The sequence below is a fragment of the Pelophylax lessonae genome, assembly GCF_965119305.1.
Source record: "Pelophylax lessonae genome assembly, chromosome: 11".
NCBI classification, from domain to species: domain Eukaryota; kingdom Metazoa; phylum Chordata; class Amphibia; order Anura; family Ranidae; genus Pelophylax; species Pelophylax lessonae.
Genome location: NC_138778.1, coordinates 214,905,234 through 214,923,337, shown reverse-complemented (window position 1 = coordinate 214,923,337; position 18,104 = coordinate 214,905,234). Strand labels below are relative to the sequence as shown.

Genomic DNA, 18,104 nt, shown 5'->3' with positions numbered 1-18,104 from the left:
GTCTCCATGAAAAAACTGGATGTGATGTCATGACGCTTCCGGGTACTGGCGCCAAATTAAAAAAGGCAGCATTCAAAACAGCAAAACTTGGCGTTTTGAAAGCTTTTAAGTGCAGAGGAGGGGTTTGGGGTCTTTTAGTCGATGCATTGGCCAAAATATCGGTATTGGCAACGAAAAACTGATATCGGTCGATCACTAATAGAAACAATCAGAACATCTTTTGTATAAGGAATCTGAAGCTTTTCCACTATACACACTTGGAGCGCCCATTTTTTTCATCTACCATAATTGCTATGCACTATTCGTTGAAGAAATGTTTTTTGGATCTTAACTGGAAGGGAAAGTAATAGTTTCTGCCACCATCCCGAGAGTATAGTTTGTCGATTTGTGGTGCCTCAAGTCAAGTGTGGGATTTTAAGGGCAGGAGTAAAGCGAGTAGACAGAAGTAGTACAATTTGTAGATAAAATTTATTCACATGTATAATTATATACAAAGATTTGAGTGAATTAATGGGTAAAGTCCCATTGTGATAGTGAAGAGAAAAAAAGTAGTAGGTGTGGTTACACGTGAAAATGGTGACTTAGACAAGAAAGGTAGATGGTCCTGCTCTGCTGTTCCTCATATCAGAGAATGGGAAATGGTTGCAGAGAGGGGCCTGATCGGTATTCCAATCTGCAACCATTTCCCATTCTCGGATATGAGGAACAGCAGAGCAGGACCATCTACCTTTCTTGTCTAAGTCACCATTTTCACGTGTAACCACACCTACTACTTTTTTTCTCTTCACTATCACAATGGGACTTTACCCATTAATTCACTCAAATCTTTGTATATAATTATACATGTGAATAAATTTTATCTACAAATTGTACTACTACTGTCTACTCGCTTTACTCCTGCCCTTAAAATCCCACACTTGACTTGAGGCACCACAAATCGACATGCTATGCACTATTCACAAGGCTTTTTTGGGCCTTAACATCTTGTGTGTATGATCAGCCTGTCCTGTGATACTTAATGTTTGATAGTAAGCCTAGATTTCCCTTTCCTAATCTGCTGCCAATCTGCTAAACATGTCTTGAATTTCTTTTAAAAATGCCCTGCAGCCGGAATCCTTTGTTTTTCAGGTGTGCATTGAAAGGCTTTTCCTTCCCTCTGATGCACCAGGACACTACAAAGCGGTGTGCCGCATGCAATATGGAGTACATGCTGAGATCTGCAATCTCTTGCAGACCATAAAGCAATCTAAACAGGTACAGTGTGATCTGGAACTTCAGTACTTATCTTGTGTAATGAAGAGTTGTAGTCTGTTTATAACTAGATAATAGGTTCAGTGCAAGCCCACCATAGGGTGCCATTTACAGTGGCAAGAAAGTATGTGAACCCCTTGGAATTGGTTTTCTGCAGTTTGCGATAAAAGGTGATCTGATACTCAATAATTCACCGCAATGTATAGACAATATGCTTAAAGCGTAACTCCACTTTTGTTGAGGAAAAACATCCCCTCTAGGTGATCTATGTACATTACATCAGTGGTCCTCAACTCTGGTCCTCGGAGCCCACTAACAGGCCAGATTTTAAGTATTACCTTGGGGAGATGCAGACTAGAATACTGCAATCACTGAGCAGCAAATGAGATCACCTGTGATGTAATTTAGTTATCTTGCAAACCTGGCCTGTTAGTGGGCCCCGAGGATCGGAGTTGAGGACCACTGCATTACATGGATTAAAACAAACTGTTGCATATTCCTACAATTCTGAAGAAATCACTGTTCCTTCGTGCCTCTGTGCTGAGTGGTTTCACAATTGTCAACCAGCTGTGCAGCTGCAGAGCACTAGTGAGGATATCTGTTGGGCCTGTATTCCTGTAGACGTTCCTATTGGGAGTATCTCACCAAAAATATTTTTGATGCAGGGGATGCCAGAAATCTGACTTGTATCTTAGGCAGACTTCTGGCAAAATTGGTGAGCCAATCGCACAAGCAGGAAATGATTCTGGGTGTGATCAGTACACATTCTGTGTACAGAACAGCTCCAGGTAGCCATATTGCATTGCATTGCATTTTCAACAGTTACATAGTGAGGTTGAAAAAAGACATCAGTCCATCCAGTTCAACCTATGATGTGAGTGTTTGCTTTTAACCGTACATTGTATACCCCTGTATGTTGTACATTGTATACCCCTGTATGTTGTGGTCTTTAAGGTGCCCATCTAATAGTTTTTTTAAACTATCAATGCTCCCTGCTGATACGACTGCTTGTGGAAGAGAATTCCACATCCTTACTGCTCTTACAGTGAAGAACCCCTTACGCATTTTAAGGTTAAACCGCTTTTCCTCTAGTTTTAGTGAGTGGCCACGTGTCTTATTGTATCTCCTTTCTCTGAATAGTTTGTTCCTTATGCTAGGGTCCCCAGTACAGTATTTGTACATTGATATCATATCCCCCCTCCAGAGAGAATAAGTTGAGTGCTTGTAGTCTTTCCTCATAGCCGATGCCCTCCATTCCCCTAATTATTTTTGTTGCCCTTCTCTGGACTTTCTCCAGTTCCAGGACATCCTTCCTGAGGACCGGTGCCCAGAACTGAATGGCATACTCCAGATGTGGCCGAATTACGAATTACAATGACTTGTCGCAATTGTATGCAATATATTTTTTCTTTGCTATTTTTTCCCCATGAAAGTGGAGTTACCCTTTAAGCCAATAACAGAAAATTCTAATTTTGTCTTTATTCAACATACCCCTAAACATTCAGTGCTGGAGTAAAAAGTGAACCCATAGACTAATTCAACTAAAGCAAACTTGAGTCAGTAGTTTTCACACCTGAAGTCCAATAAATTAAATGTTTGGAGGTGTGGTTTACTTTAAAAAGGAGGCACAAACCTCTATATTGCGGTTAAGCATCAGCTATGTGAACCATGCCTTGAAAAAAGGAGTTATTTGAGGACCTACAGTTAAGAGTAGTTGATCTGCATGGAGCTGTAAAGGAATACAAAGCAATCAGGGTTTAGGTATCCATCAGTCAACAGACATGGTCTATAAATGGACAGTTTAGTACTGTGGCTACTCTTCCTAGAAGTAGGCGCATAAAGAATCCATGAGGTATGGAACCCACGAGTCTACCATATGCAAGCCTTTGAACAGGCAAGGTGTCCATGGCAGAACAAAAGAGGAAGACTTTGCTCTCCAAATATTGCTGCACGCATGAAGTTTGCCAAAGAGCTCCTTGCAAGTCGAAAATGCTTTGTGGATTGATGAAACAAGTTGAATTTTTCAGGAAGAATACTCAGCACTATGTATTGCACAGAGGGTCCCGTTTACCAACATCAAAACATTCTATTGAAGTATGGTGGAAGTACATGATTTGGGCTTGCTTCGTTGCCTTAAGGCCTAGACCACTTGCCATCGTCAAGAAATGTATTTTCTAGTTTACCAAAATATCCTACAGGCTAATGCCAGGGTGGCTGTCTGCCAACTGAAGCTTAGTAGAAGGGTGGTACAGCAGGACTGGCTTCAGAATAAGAATGCACCCTTTTAGAGTGGCCCAGTCAGAGCCGGGACCTTAACCCAATAGATATGCTGTGGAATTATCTCAAGAGCCTTTCACACAAGACATCCTACAAATGTCTGAGCTTAAGCAGTTTAGAGAGTAATGGTCAAAAATTCCTCCTGAATATTGTGCAGGTCCGATCCAGAGGTACCAAAAATGCTTGAAGTCATTGCTGCCAAAGACGGTTCGACCAGCCATTAACTCCAAGGGCTCACTTAACGTTTTCCTCCAGCACTGAATGTTTAATGTGTGTTCAATAAAGACACAAGAAATTAGAATCATTTGCTTTATCTGCTTAAGCACATTGTGTTTGCGTATTCTGACTTGGATGAGGATCAGATCACAATTTATGGCAAATAGACTACAAAAAAAGTTAACGCTAAAGGTTCAAGTACGTTTTTTGCCACTGAACCTTGTGTGCAAAGTAGAGCTAGTGGGAAAAACCAGAAGGGGTAGGAATGAAAAGTGTTGGTACTGCCTTTGGGGACCATGGCCACACTGAGCATTAATGATGGGGTAGAGGGTGTGCCTAACCAATGCAAAAAAGGTATTTGTGCATGATTTTTTTTTGTGGGGGGGGGGGGTCAAAAAATCTGTCTGGTGTACAGCAGTGGTGGTACGGGTTTTTCGTGGTACTTAATGGGCTTGAACAAAATGTCAGAGTACTGGAGCATGTATCACTGGGCTGTTGTCACTTTGGTTAGCCAGGTTTTGTACACTGGTCCTCCCCATGTGCAATCTGGGAGTTCTGATGCCTACAGGTTTGTGATGCTGGAACACTGTAGGCTGTCAGGCTGTCATCTCATTAAAAACGTATAGCTTGAATATGATCCATAATACATAAGTACACTGAGAAAGATTCCCATTTCAGCACTACTGGTTTTCTAGGTAGCACTTGGTCACAGTGCTTTCTCTTGTTGCTGGAGGTGCTCTTTAACAGTGTATGTGAAGCCAAACACTAAATTTGGATATAGTCTACAATCGTTAAGACCCCTATTTGTATAGTGCTAGAAGTTTTTCCATCCCATCTTAGACTCATCGTGTTCTGATTCTAAGACCTCTGCAAAGAGGGTAAATCCTGACATTTGAAACCAGAACAAGTCTTATTGGAAAAACTCTAAACCCCCTATTCTGTGACAATTCTGTTTGGATTTTCCATCACTTTCACTAGTGAAGACAATGGTTGCCAAAAAAGACGGCAAAAACCAGACTTGTAACTCTTCCACGTTCTATACATAAAGGCCTTGCGCTTCAGTGGTGACAATTGATCCTCTGAAGCTTCTTCCCTTTGCATGCTCCTTCCTTTACCCATACCTAAAAGTGCAGTAGCGTGTAGTCAACTGAGGTACGTCTTACTCTGATCCAGAGAAGTCTTTGCTCTACTATAGATTGAACTGTCTTTTTATTTTCTCAGAATTTGAAGAAATTGGAAAGCAAGGAGGAGAGCAATGACTCTGTAGTTTTTGAAAACTGGGTAAGACTTTGCTTTGCTCCATTTTAGGTATTTGTCCTGCCAAAACCTTTACTCTGAATAGTGGGGGAAGTGGTTGAGAAGAGTGGGTAGAATCCTTCAGGGTTGTCCTTAAAACGGAGTTCCGGCCGCAGAATCGTTTTTTTTTTTTTTTTAAATACTTCCCAAACAGTGATCCATCTCCCTTCATACATCAGCTTATGCGGTTTTATACAGTTTAATAACAGGCAATCATAAAATATTTCTTTATATTTTGTTTGCAGAGCGCCACCATCTTTGTCCGGGTCAGCCGAGGCCGCAGTAGGGAAATGTCTGCCCTGCTTCCTGGTTCTAAGAGGGAGGAGGCTGGTGAATGCAGCTCAAATTCTCACGCATGCTCAGTACTATGCGATCGGCATAGTATGTGTTTCCATAGGGATGGCAGCGTGGAGGAAGTTGCCGCCCCTATAAAGCCTATTAACACCTATTTAAATATGGCGCCGTCCTCGCTGGGCTCCGCCTATCATCGCGTCATTTCCTGTGTGGAAATAACGCGATGAGGAGCGGCCGGCCGCCTACATCACTGCCCATTGCATCCTGGGAGTGATGGGTAAGAGCTCCCAGGACGCATTGCGGGACAGGAAGTGACGGCGCGGGCCGAGGAGGGAGGAAGTAGAAGGAAAGGTGAGTATTTTCTACAGAAACAAGGTAAGTAAAAAAAAAAAAATGCGGGAATATCCAATTATGTTACAGGTGACAATAAGGAAGCGGATGCCACAAAATCGAATGTAACGATTTTGTGGCCGGAACTCCGCTTTAAGATTTTTCCCTTCGTTGCTGACGACACAACAGAGAGAACTCAAACGTTAACTCAAAATCCTAATTGTCACCCAAAAAGGTGAATATTGAACAATTTCTCCTTAGTTCCTGTTTGTGGACAACTGTAGTGTTTTGATTTTTCATCCTTCTCTGTCCTAGTGACAAGGATCGCCAGGGCAGAAGGTAAATCTCCCCCACAGGGACACTACTCCACCCACAGGAAAAATATTACTAGAGTAATTTTTCCTTGGTCAAGGTCTAGGAATCCTAAAGTTGGGGTGTTTGCGATTCCTGTTGAGTATTTTAGTTGTCCCTATAATAAGGGGTATGTAATTTTTGCCCTTTTATCTGGTAAACATGAGCATGTGAATATTTGATATTTACAATGTTCAGCAAGTAGATGGTCTCACGCCTGGCTGTAGTCTTTCTACATGTCTGAGGTATTGTAATTCTTTCAGCTGTCGAATATAGAGGAGATTCACAGCCCCTTCCCTTTTCCAGCTCCCATGAATGAGTTGGGTAATTGAGCAAATAAGCACAGTTGGAAATATGCCTCACATTTCCTGGGAGGTACTTAGTCCAGATATTGGTACTACAAGTATGAGAACCAGTAGGGTGTCTGTCTAGGTGTTCCTCACTGTTCTGCCTCTGCTTCTGGAGTATATGTACAAATGGCTTAATGTAGACTAAAGGGCTTTTAATGTTGGTTTTTGTTGCAGAGTGCCTTGTGGAAAGGTGTAATGAAAGAGCTCCGTGTTGGGATGAGACTCTGTTGCTCCAAGCGGCGCTCCAAAGCTCAACCAGTTGAGTATCAACTTGCACCGTATGAGATGTTGATGGAGGACATCCGGTGTAAGAGGTACACACTGCGAAAAGTCGAAGTAAGTTTGTGAAAAGGGTTGGCTGGGATGTTCAGATGTTTATGTAAAGCCCAAATCCAGGCAAAAATGTTTGGGATAAAATGGAATGGCAAAAATTTGTTGGGTTTTACCACCCTCGAAAGAATCACATCCAGTCACTGGGATAATCCATTAAACAGTAGAAGCACATTGGTGTGTAGAAGGTAATGCCTGGTTTATTCAAATGATTACTGCCAATGAGCATAATAGATTAAAGGAGTTAGGGCTAGAAACATTAATTCAGCAGTGGACTTGTAGTGGTATTTGATTACTAGCATTTTATGTAGTGAGTTTTTTTTTTTTGCTGTAAGTTTCACCTGTTGATCCTGCCAGTAGACCCAAAAGTGAGTTACAGGGCATGGGGCAAACTAGAACATGGGACAGGGCTTTCAGTTGTTAGCAGTCATCTAGGACTATCCTGCCCAAAAGGTAAAAACACAGACTTCACCGCAAATCAAACAGCGTTGTCACCCTAGTACTGCCTATACTTTAAAGCAGTGGTCCTCAACTCCGGTCCTCAGGACCCACTAACGGGCCATATTTTGAGTATTTCCTTGGGGAGATGCAGACTAGAGTACTGCAATCACTGAGCAGCAAATGATATCACCTGGGATGTATTTCAGTTATCTTGCAAATCTGGCCTGTTAGTGGGCCCTGTAGGCCAGGGTTGAGGACCACTGCTTTAAAGTCTTCATCAAACTTTCTTCTGGGCAAGTGCTAATGAACTAGTGTTGTATAAGTTTTAAACACCACAGGTCCCAGAAGACTTTGAGACCAATCAAAGCACAGTGCGACTCACACACTCAGTTGGAAGCCAGCTGTGAAAGCCATAAGGCTTCAGTGCTGGCTTCTCTTAGTAAAGATGCCTGCACCCAAAGCCAATTGAAAAATTGGCTCAGGTGAGGACAGCGCTGGATCCATGAGCAGGTAAGTGTCCTCATTTTAAGTCAGCAGCTACAGTATTTGTAGCTCCGGACTTTACATTTTGAGAGCCAGTTCATATATATGCAGATTGGATGCGTTTTGAACCGCATCAGATTTGCATGATGTGAACCTGCAGCCTTTTCAGTTGATCCAGTTCTTTTGCTGGCCTCAGCGCTTTTTAAAGTCTGGTAGATTCTGAGCACAGTTGAGGTGCAATTTCCATTGTCGTACACTTTGACAATTTGCACATGAATTGCACATGAACCTCTAAAAATAGCAACGGAGGGAGCTGAAATCCCGCTGTCAAAACCGGGCCACCTATGTGAACCCAGTCCAAGTATCTTTTTGTGTGCGCTTTATAACAATACAAGATTCTAAACCCTTCAGGGCTTTAGAAGAAAACACAGCATACCCCTTTTTTTCAAATGTAGTTTTATGTATGTATTTACATACCTCCTTAGACCCAGTCTGTCGCAGGGCGGTCACCTGGTGACTTGGCACCATCCACAGGCAGCTTAACTTTTCAATAAGACGCAAATTTAATCCGATGCAATTTTACTTCAGACAATTGCAGCACTGAGGTTTTTTCAGTCTTAAGTGAGGGAACACGGAAGAAATTGGAGGGTAAAACTAAGACCAAACTACAAGAGGGAAGGGGCAGGGGGAGAGCAGTTTCACATACTGCAAGTATACAAGTTGTAGTGGCCCTAAACTGCTAATAAATATGGGCATATATCAAAGGTCATTGACTTAACTGGGCCATTCTAACACATGAATGTGTTTTGAGCTAAACAATTCCATTGTAGCTCTGGCTGTATGTTTTGGGGTCGTTGTCCTGCTGGAAGGTGAACCTCTGCCTCAGACTCAAGTCTTTTGCAGACTCAACAGTTTTTCTTCTAACATTGCCTTGTATTTGGCTCCATCCATCTTCCCATCAACTCTGACCAGCTTCCGTGTCTCGACTGAAGAGAAGCATCCCTACAACATGTTGCTGCCATCATCATGTTTCACAGTGGGGATGGTGTGTTCAGGTTGATATGTAGTTAGTTTTCTGCCACACATAGCATTTTGCTTTTAGGCCAAAAAGCTTAATTTCTCCTTTCATCCTTCCAGGACGGCCTACATATGAGAGATTGTGGCTCCGCCTCACAGGAAACACAACTAATTTGCAGCTGTTAAAAGGGTCCCACCCATCCTTGAGCTTCAGTTCAGTTGTGTTTCCAACCTCACATCGGAACGTTTGTTTTTTTACTGACCTGAAGGCAAAGGACTGTCTGAGAGGTGCCCCTGGAAGGCAGCTTCGGTCAACCCAATGGCAGGTTTCTTCCTAGCTGCATCCTGGAAACAGGAGCTTTCAGGTCGCCAACATGCCAGGTAGTGCGGTTTACCTTACAGTGAAGGTCCCTCTATACCTGAAGTCCTGTTGTCTCTGCAGGAAGTCTCCTCCATTAGCTCCGTTGGGCGGTAGGGATTTTGAATTTCCCGCCAGTGAGCGCGCCTCAAGCCTCGCTATGGAGACCGGAAGTTCCGGCGGAAAAGGCGGAGCGGGTGATACCCGGAAGAGGCACAGCGTGGAGGAGACGCCGGGTCCATGTGAGCTCAGCGCAAGTGGCATGGCTGATTCTCCGGCTACGAGAGGGCTGAAATTGCCCCAAAAAGACACTGATGTCCGCACTCCCTACAGAGGAAAAAGCGGCAGCGCAGGTGGCGACAGGAACGGGTAAGTGACTACACCGGTGCCGGGCCGACTGCTGTCTATTGCAAAGACAGGCATGCCTTGCCATTTTCCTGACCTAATGTTAGCCGCAGTGGTAGACAAGAGATGCTATTGTGTCTCTTTTTCTTGTCTTCTGGTGTTTTACACAGGTCTGCCACCGGTACAGGAAGCCCCTGCCAGACCCCCTTCCACAGTCAGCACTAGCATGTCTAGAAAATGTGGGAACTGTGGGGTCAGATTGTCTAAGTCTTAAAGCCCTTATGCCATACTTGTATTAAGTTAGCAGGGCAGGAAGCATCAATCCTAATGAAAGATTTTCTTAAATCCATGCAAGAGGAAATGTTAGCTACTATTCAGTCATTCAGGACTACAGCAGCTATCCCTCAAACCCCAGCAGAGGAAGTATCCAAGGAAAAGCCAAAGGAAAATTCCGACTAGTCATAAACCTCAAGAAACTAAACAAATTTCTGATATACAAGAAGTTCTCCATGGAGAACATTTATGCGGTCAGAAAAAATCTGTACCAGAATGTCTTTATGACAACATTGGATTTAAGAGATGCTTACCTACATGTTCCAATTTATCCGGAACATCAAGCATTTCTTAGATTCGCCATTGTGACGGAAGAAGGCACTGCACATTGGCAGTTCAGAGCTCTTCCTTTTGGCTTGGCAACAAGTCCAAGGATCTTTACAAAAATCTTGGCCGAGGTAGTAGGCCATCTTCACCTACAAGGCCTAAGTTTGATCCCGTATCTGGACGATATGTTGATCTTTGCAAGATCAGAAGAACAGGCTATGGCAGACACCCAAAAGGTGATGTCAGTTCTTCAAGCAGTAGGATGGCTATTAAATTTGGAGAAATCCTCAATACAGCCAGCACAGGTCCAAGTGTATCTAGGGTACAAAATAGATACCAGACTCAAAAAACTTTTCCTCCCAAGGGAAAAGGTGGAAAAAGTGGTCTCAGCGGTAAGAGGCATCTGTTCTCATCCTTGGTGTTCCAGGAGACAGATCATGCAAGTCCTAGGGCTAATGACAGCGTGTATTCCAGCTGTAGAGTGGGCCCAACTACATTCAAGAGACCTCCAATTTTTTCACCTGGCCTCTTGGAACAGGAGACAGGACTCCATAGACGAAAAAATTATTGTCCCCACAAGTAATTTTGTCACTGAAATGGTGGACAGTCCCCCAAAACCTAGAGAAGGGGCGACTGTGGGGTCAAGAGCTGCCCGTAAAGATTACCACAGACGCAAGTTCCGAGGGGTGGGGAGCTCACCTAAAAGAAGCCCGGACCCAGGGTACCTGGGATTTGAAGCTGAGTCAAGCCTCCTCCAATTACAGGGAACTGAAGGCTGTGGAAAAGGCCTTAAAAGCCTTCGAGAAGGACATTCTAGGGAAAGAAGTCCAGGTCCATTCAGACAATGCTACAGCAGTAGCTTACCTGAATCAAGGGGGGACCAGATCAAGCTCTCTGCTAAAATTAGCTCAGGAGACATTGAGCTGGGCAGAAAAGAGTAATTTACCTTTCAGCCAAGTACATAAAAGGGAAGGACAACTGGGAAGCGGACTTCTCAGTCGTCATCACATCAAACAGGCAGAATGGGAACTGAACCCTATAATTTTTCAACGCCTAGTCCAAAAATTTGGTCAGCCAGAAGTGGACATGTTTGCCACTCGGCAGAACTGAAAAGTAGAACAGTTCTTTTCTCTGACAAAACAGAGGGGTATGCTGGGCTTGGATGCTCTAGCACAACCTTGGCCCTTCAGGCTAGCCTATGCCTTTCCCCCACAGAATCTAATTGCGAGAGTTCTGCAGAAACTCAGCGGATGGCCGCAACTACGCCTCATCCTAGTCACACCTGGGTGGCCAAAGAGTACGTGGTTTGCAACCCTGGTATCCCTATCTGTGACAGCATCATGGAAACTGCCAGAAGTTCCAGACCTGTTACTACAAGGACCTCTGATTCACCCCAGACCGCAGTTTTTTCAGTTAACAGCCTGGGTAGTGAACGCCAAATATTAAAAGAAAAAGGATGCTCAGACAAAGTCATTGAGACCCTCCTTTCAAGTAGAAAGCCAGTAACTAGGAAAATGTATTCCAAAATCTGGAAAACATTCTGTACTTGGCAGAGTCAGGAGGATTCCTCTGCCTCAATCCCAAGGATCCTGGATTTTTTACAGGATGGGGTAGATAAGGGGGTGGCAGTGAACACCCTTAAAGTACAGGTAGCAGCACTTTCTGTTTTTTTAGACAAGTCTGGCCAAAGAACCTTTAAGAGGTTTCTGTTAGCCCGGAGCAGAGTATCTCCAATTAACAGAACTAATGTTCCAGTTTGGAACCTAACGCTAGTACTAGAGACATTATCTAGTGAAGCATTTGAACCTTTAAACAAAATTAGTTTAAACATTTTGTCAATCAAGTTAACTTTTCTGTTGGCAATCACCACAGCCAGGAGAGTGGGAGATATACAAAGCTTATCCATAAAGGAACCTTTTATGCGAATTCTCCAAGACAGGGTGATTCTTAAACCAGACCCACTGTACCTACCCAAGGTAGTGTCGTCTTTTCATAGGAATCAAGAGATGGTTCTCCCATCTTTGTGAAAAACCTAAATGTGCAAAAGAACAAAAATTCCATTGCTTAGATGTAAGAAGGTGTCTTCTAGCATATTTAGAAAGAACCAAGGGCTTTAGAAGATCTAGCCACCTATTGGTTCTACATTCTGGACCAAGGAGGGGATTACAAGCATCAAACCCCTCAATCTCTAGGTGGATTAAACAAGCCATTAGTATGTCATATAAGGTGTCAGGTACCCCCACACCAACAAATCTAAAGGCACATTCCACAAGGGGCATGGCAACTTCCTGGGCCGAAAAAGCCGGAGCATCCTGGGAGCAGATCCGCCATGCAGCCACCTGGTCCAGCCAAGATACCTTCCTAAAGCACTATCGTGTGGAAGTACTGTCGCAACAAGACCTTGCCTTTGGCAGAAAGGTTTTACAGGCAGTGGTCCCGCCCTAAGGTAGGCCAGTATGGATTCCTTTATTATCCTCTCATATGTAGGCGTCCTGGAAGGATGAAAGGAGAAAACTTACCGTTGGTGTACTGGTAACGGCCTTTCTCTTAATCCTTCCAGGACGGCCGGCCTACTTCCCGCCCAAGATGGTGGTGAGTTAAAAAATGTATATATATGTATATATGTGTAGCTGTATGTTGAATAACTGTATCCCTTGAAATTTCGGTTGGAAAGGTACTTTTCTATTACTGAAGCTCAAGGATGGGTGGGACCCTTTTAACAGCTGCAAATTAGTTGTTTCCTGTGAGGCGGAGCCACAATCTCTCATATGTAGACCGTCCTGGAAGGATTAAGAGAAAGGCCGTTACCAGTACACTAACGGTAAGTTTTTGGTCTCTTCAAACCAGAACCCCTTCCACATGTTTGCTGTGTCCCCACATGGTTTTTTCGTAAACTAAACTTCTTATGACTTTCTTTCAACAATGGCTTAAAGTTCAGATTTGTGCAATGCACGACTAATAGTTGTCCTGTGGACAGATTCTCCCACCTGAGATGTGGATCTCTGCAGCTCCTCAAAAGTTACAATGGGTCTCTTGCTGCTTCTTTGATGCTCTCCTTGCCCGGCCGGTCAGTTTAGGTGGACGGCAATGTCTTGGTAGGTTTGCAGTTGTGCCATACTCTTTCCATTTTCGGATGGATTGAACAGCGCTCTGTGATATGTTCAAAGATTGGGATATTTTTTATAACCTAAACCTGCTTTAAACTTCAACTTTATCCCTGACCTGTCTAGTGTGTTCCTAGGCCTTCATGATGCTGTTCACTAAATTACACACAGGTGGACTCTACTAATTAGGTGACTTCTGAAGGCAAGTCTAAAATTTTAGTTAGGGGTATCCGATTAAAGGGGGCTGAATAAAAACCCATGCCACACTTTTAAGATCTTTGTAAATGTTGAAAATGTATAATTTTCCTTAGGCCTCTTTCACACGAGCGTTCCGTTTTTTATGCCCGATCAGTTCCTTTTTTTTTTTTTTTTGGAACGGACACGGATGACACTTGTGTCATCCGGTCCGTATGTCCGTTTTTCATCCCATCCGTTTGCGGATGAAAAACGGACATAATGCATGTCTATGTAAATACGGATGTCTGCGGATGACACCACTGACATCCGTTTTTGCATCCGTTCCGGACGAAAAACAGATGTCAGCGGATGATCATCCGCTGACATCCGTATTTACATAGACATGCATTATGTCCGTTTTTCATCAGCAAACGGATGGGATGAAAAACAAGACATACGGAACGCCTGTGTGGCCTTACACTTCACAATTATGTGCCACTTTGTGTTGGTCTATCACATAGAATCCCAATAATACATTTTGTTTTCAGTTGTAACATGAAAAAATTTGGAAAATTTTAAAGAGGTTGTAAACCCGTACAGTTTTTTTTTTTTTTTCTTTTTTTTTTGGTAACCTGTAAGAGAAACACATGAGCTAGTGTGCATCGCATACTAGTTCATTATGCAATACTTACCTTAGAACGAGACCCCGCTGTGCCGTCCGCTTACCTGTATGACGGGCAACATGTCCAGTCGCCTGTCTTCCGGGTTCGCGGCATCCGGGACTCTTAAGAAATGGCACTAGCGGCCGTTCCTTCAGAGCGCATGCGCCAGTGACGTCACTGGATGCATGTAAGGTAAATATCTCCTAAAACGGTGCATGTTTAGGAGATATTTACAGTACCTATAGGTAAGCCTTATCATAGGCTTGGCTTACCTATAGTTAAGTGTCAGAGGGTTTACTTCCTCTTTAAGGGGTGTGAATACTTTTTCAAGGCACTGAAAATGTAATGTGTAATGTCTTTAAATGTTTAGTACTGAAAACAATAAGAACACAAAGCTATGTGTATCATACCATATAAGCAAGTACTATGTGAAAGCAATGTAGCCAAAATAGTTCCTTCCCTTATATTCAAGTGGCTATTCTGAACACACCTGGTCTCTGCAGTAAAAGGGAAATATGGTTATGTACAGTTTTCTGTGGTGTTTCCTCCTGGAAATATAGTAAAATGATTTGTTATAAGATGCTAACCTAGAGTTAAATGTTTTAGCACAGTGACCTGTCCAGTAGCAGCAAATCAAGCAACAGCGAGGAGAATGTCATCTTGGATCTGATTCGCTCGCTGAAACCGGTAAGTGGTTTGGCTTAGTGTGGTCCTCCAAGCGGGCTCCAGACATTGCTCCGTTCCTTTAATGGCAGCATAAGCAGGGAAGACAAGTCTATACTCTGAACTTCATGTTCTAAAACGAGACACACAATCTGTAAGAAATCGGTGTAGACTGGGACACCTTGGGCTCAGAAGGATGAAGCTGCAGCATGCATTAGGAATGGTATTCATGGACTCGCTGAGCTAAACATTGGGTGTGACTTAGAGACATGGTTAGAACGTTGGCCTATTGGGTGTATTCCCTGCACATATTTGCCACAAAATGCCTTGAACCATGGAAAAATAATGCGTAATTGCAAGTATTAGCAGCTTGAGTCCCCACTGAGTTGTATTGCTGTTCATTCTGCCATTAGATCAGTTATTTTCCACTAAGTCTAAGCCAGACATTTATTTTTTCTTAGATACTTGTATAGCACTGTTAATTTTCGCAGTGCTTTACATATATTGCATAATTGCGTCTTTCCCTACCCTCAATGAGCTTACAATCTAAGGTCCCTAACTCACATTCAATGCACATACTAGGGCCAATTTTTACAGCTTTTGAACCATTAGCATAATTGGTAAGTTGTAATTACAATATGTAGACTGACACCCAGAGCAGATCATTAACACCCCTTGCTGTATGACCAAAAGGATTTTGGTAATAAAATAAATAACCAGGAAGTGACAATTGTAGTGCTCCATTTAGTATTTAGTAGAGAAATGCTCTTTCATTGGGATCAGTGTAGTGGTCCTTACATTGGTGGCCAGTTCAATGATCCCCTTACATTGTGGATTAGTGGAACAACCAAGCAGAATTAATGACGGCTACTAAGGCAAATTGTTGCTCGTGGAACCCCTAAAATTGAACCCTGGTTGAGTGTTCGAAGTTTCTCTGCAAAACAGCTGTTGGGATAAACCATCACTGATGGGTGCTCACAGCAGAAAGCTTTTATTCGCATGGTTTGGCTCTTCCCCCAAAGTAGTTAAAGCGGTAGTATCCTGCTTTTTTACACTTTTACCTACAGGTAAGCCTATAATAAGGCTTACCTGTAGGTACAATTAACATCTCCTAAACCGTATCTCCTAAACCGGCACGGTTTAGGAGATATTTGCAGTGCATGCTCACGCGAGCGGCGCATGCGCTCTGAAGGTCCGGGGGGACCTTCAGTTTTGCTTACCGGGGGCTTGCCAGAAAATCACTCCCGCGCGCATGCGCGGGAGTGACGTCATCGCGGCTCCGGCCAATCACAGCGCCAGAGCCGCCGAACCCGGAAGAGACGGCGAGGGATCATGGCAGCGCCCACAGCCATGTCCGGGGGTCCGTGTCGGGGCTTCGTTCTAAGGTAAGTAATACATAATGAGCTAGTTTGCGATGCATACTAGTTCATTATGCCTTTGTCTTGCAGGTTTTTTTTTGCGTTTTTGGGTTTACAACCGCTTTAAGTTGCAGTAATTCCTTCGAAAAATTTTAGTTGGACTTGGGGCCATCTTACTGAATGAGCATGCTCAGCGACCCAGTTCTAGCCAAGCATTAGTCCCGTTTCCTGCGTGCATCCCGCCGCCGAACTTAGCAGGTAGGAAGCGCCTGTTGGATCTGCGCTGCTGTCAGGCCACTTGGGCCTTAGAGGGGGATCCCACAACTGCAGGAATGCCTGTCCGCCTCTACAGGAACAGGCACACGCAGGACAGTAGTGTCTGACTACCGTTCGTGTGTTCATCGGACCCAGCCGCCAAACTTTGAAGCTGTCATTAGCCTTGCACTGCTGTACCAATAAATATAGCATTATCAATAATTAGCATTTTTATTCTCGTGGGTGATTGTGTAGGCAGGGCCCCAGTGCACTGCATTGCCCACAGCCCTTTAATGCTCTTAAGATGGCACTGGTTGGACGTGCTTAATCTACTTACAGCTACTAAAAGCCTATATAAAGCTCCCCTGTCCACATTATGCTGATGCGTAATTAAACTTCAGAATGAAGTCACTTGAAGTACAACCAAAGCTGGTTTGGCTGAACTTCTGTGGATCCCATGAGCAGTTTGTTCTGCAACCCGTTCTGTGACCCATTTTTAGCTGACGTCAGCGCAGGTCCAGGCTAGGGAAAGATTGTGACCATATAATCGGGATCCACCAAGAAGCCTGGACTGGCACCTGGCTCAGCCTCTCGGCAAGCAGCTGAGAGCCTAAGCCAGCCACTCCTGCCCTGTCCACAGCCCAGTGCTCCAGTGAGTATGGGTGGGGTGCTGAGAAGGTAGCGGTGACTAACGGTCACCATCTCTCCTTTGGTCAAGGAGCTGGTGGGGGACAGATGCTGCATCCACCTATGCAAGTATTTCTACAAAAAAAAACTAATTGGAAAATTACTTATCCATTGATAGGATTAAGTTAACTGGGTGGACTATCAAAAGAAAACTTTGGTTTTAGGGCTAGTGACCATAGCATATGTGGACAGGTGTGAATATCTTCTGTTCTCTGTAGTTGCATTTAACATACATGTTTACCTGTGAGAGCCTCTTATGCAAGACATCCAGAAGTCCTGAAAACAGCTGCTGGGTGCTGCCATTTTGGATCTGATGTCATGAGCCCCAGTAGACTGAGCTGAGTTTATGGAGAGGAGCTGGGTCAGTACAAATTACACTCCCAGAAGAAAGGACTAATTAGTGCAAAAGATAGGGGCTCTGATAGTTGACTCTTTGGGGTAATCAACATTTCTAGCAAGTCCAAAGGCTCTTTGCTATTAAGTTTTACAAAACTGCAAGTAAGCATTGACAATACTTGATGTCTGTACCTTCTACCTGCATTCTTTGCGTTCTTTGGAGGCCTTTTCTTTGGAGAACTTCATTAAAGTGATTAACTGCAAAGACCCATCTTGTTTCAGGCCTCAGCACGTAAGCTGAGAGAGAAGCCACTGGAGGAGCCAAGCCTACATGAACTCCTGATGTCTGAAATTAAATCTTCCAGGTCAATACTTAGATCTACGACGGAGAGCAAAAAGTCATTTCGCAGGGTGAGTTTCGGTAAGTCCATGCCAGATATTTTACACTATTTTCAGAGTTTCATTTTTGGTTATTCGAATGATCCAGTTAACATTCTTCTATGCAAAAGCTATCACTATAGTTGGTTTTTGAGGAATGCTGATGGACTTTTTTTCTTAGACGAAGAATTAAAGATTGCAGATGGCCCGTTCTCCATTCCTTCAGACTGTCCGTACTATAGATGCCGACTAGAGTCCAGGTGGAACGTGCCAACCTTTGATTTTCAAGACAATCAGATTGAGGTAAGCCTCAGATCCAAGTGAGGTGAGAAGATTGCCCAGATCTCTTGGCAACTTTCTGGTCATTTTGATCAACCTCAATAGCATTTCTAGTAATCGTCAAATCAATTTCAGAGTATTGCAGGACAGTTCACCTTTGCTTTACAAATTTAAAGCTGAACGCCAGGCAGAAATCAAATGAATGCAGCTCTGTAGTCAATACATCTTTAATGCTTAAAAGCAAGGGATGCAAGCAACTGCTTTTA

General features: G+C 43.6%; 1 protein-coding gene across 1 annotated transcript in view; it reads left to right on the top strand.

Moving 5' to 3' along the window:
• The window catches only part of LOC309567497 (protein spire homolog 1-like), a gene marked incomplete at both ends in the record, with an annotated part of 62,195 nt that overhangs the window by 25,526 nt on the left and 18,565 nt on the right, over positions 1-18,104 (top strand). Inside the window, 6 exons of the mRNA XM_082272884.1 lie at positions 1,129-1,254; positions 4,966-5,025; positions 6,540-6,701; positions 14,489-14,569; positions 17,464-17,602; positions 17,741-17,862. Of these exons, the coding sequence (XP_082129010.1) occupies positions 1,129-1,254; positions 4,966-5,025; positions 6,540-6,701; positions 14,489-14,569; positions 17,464-17,602; positions 17,741-17,862 (690 nt within the window). The remainder of the gene's footprint in view (positions 1-1,128; positions 1,255-4,965; positions 5,026-6,539; positions 6,702-14,488; positions 14,570-17,463; positions 17,603-17,740; positions 17,863-18,104) is intronic.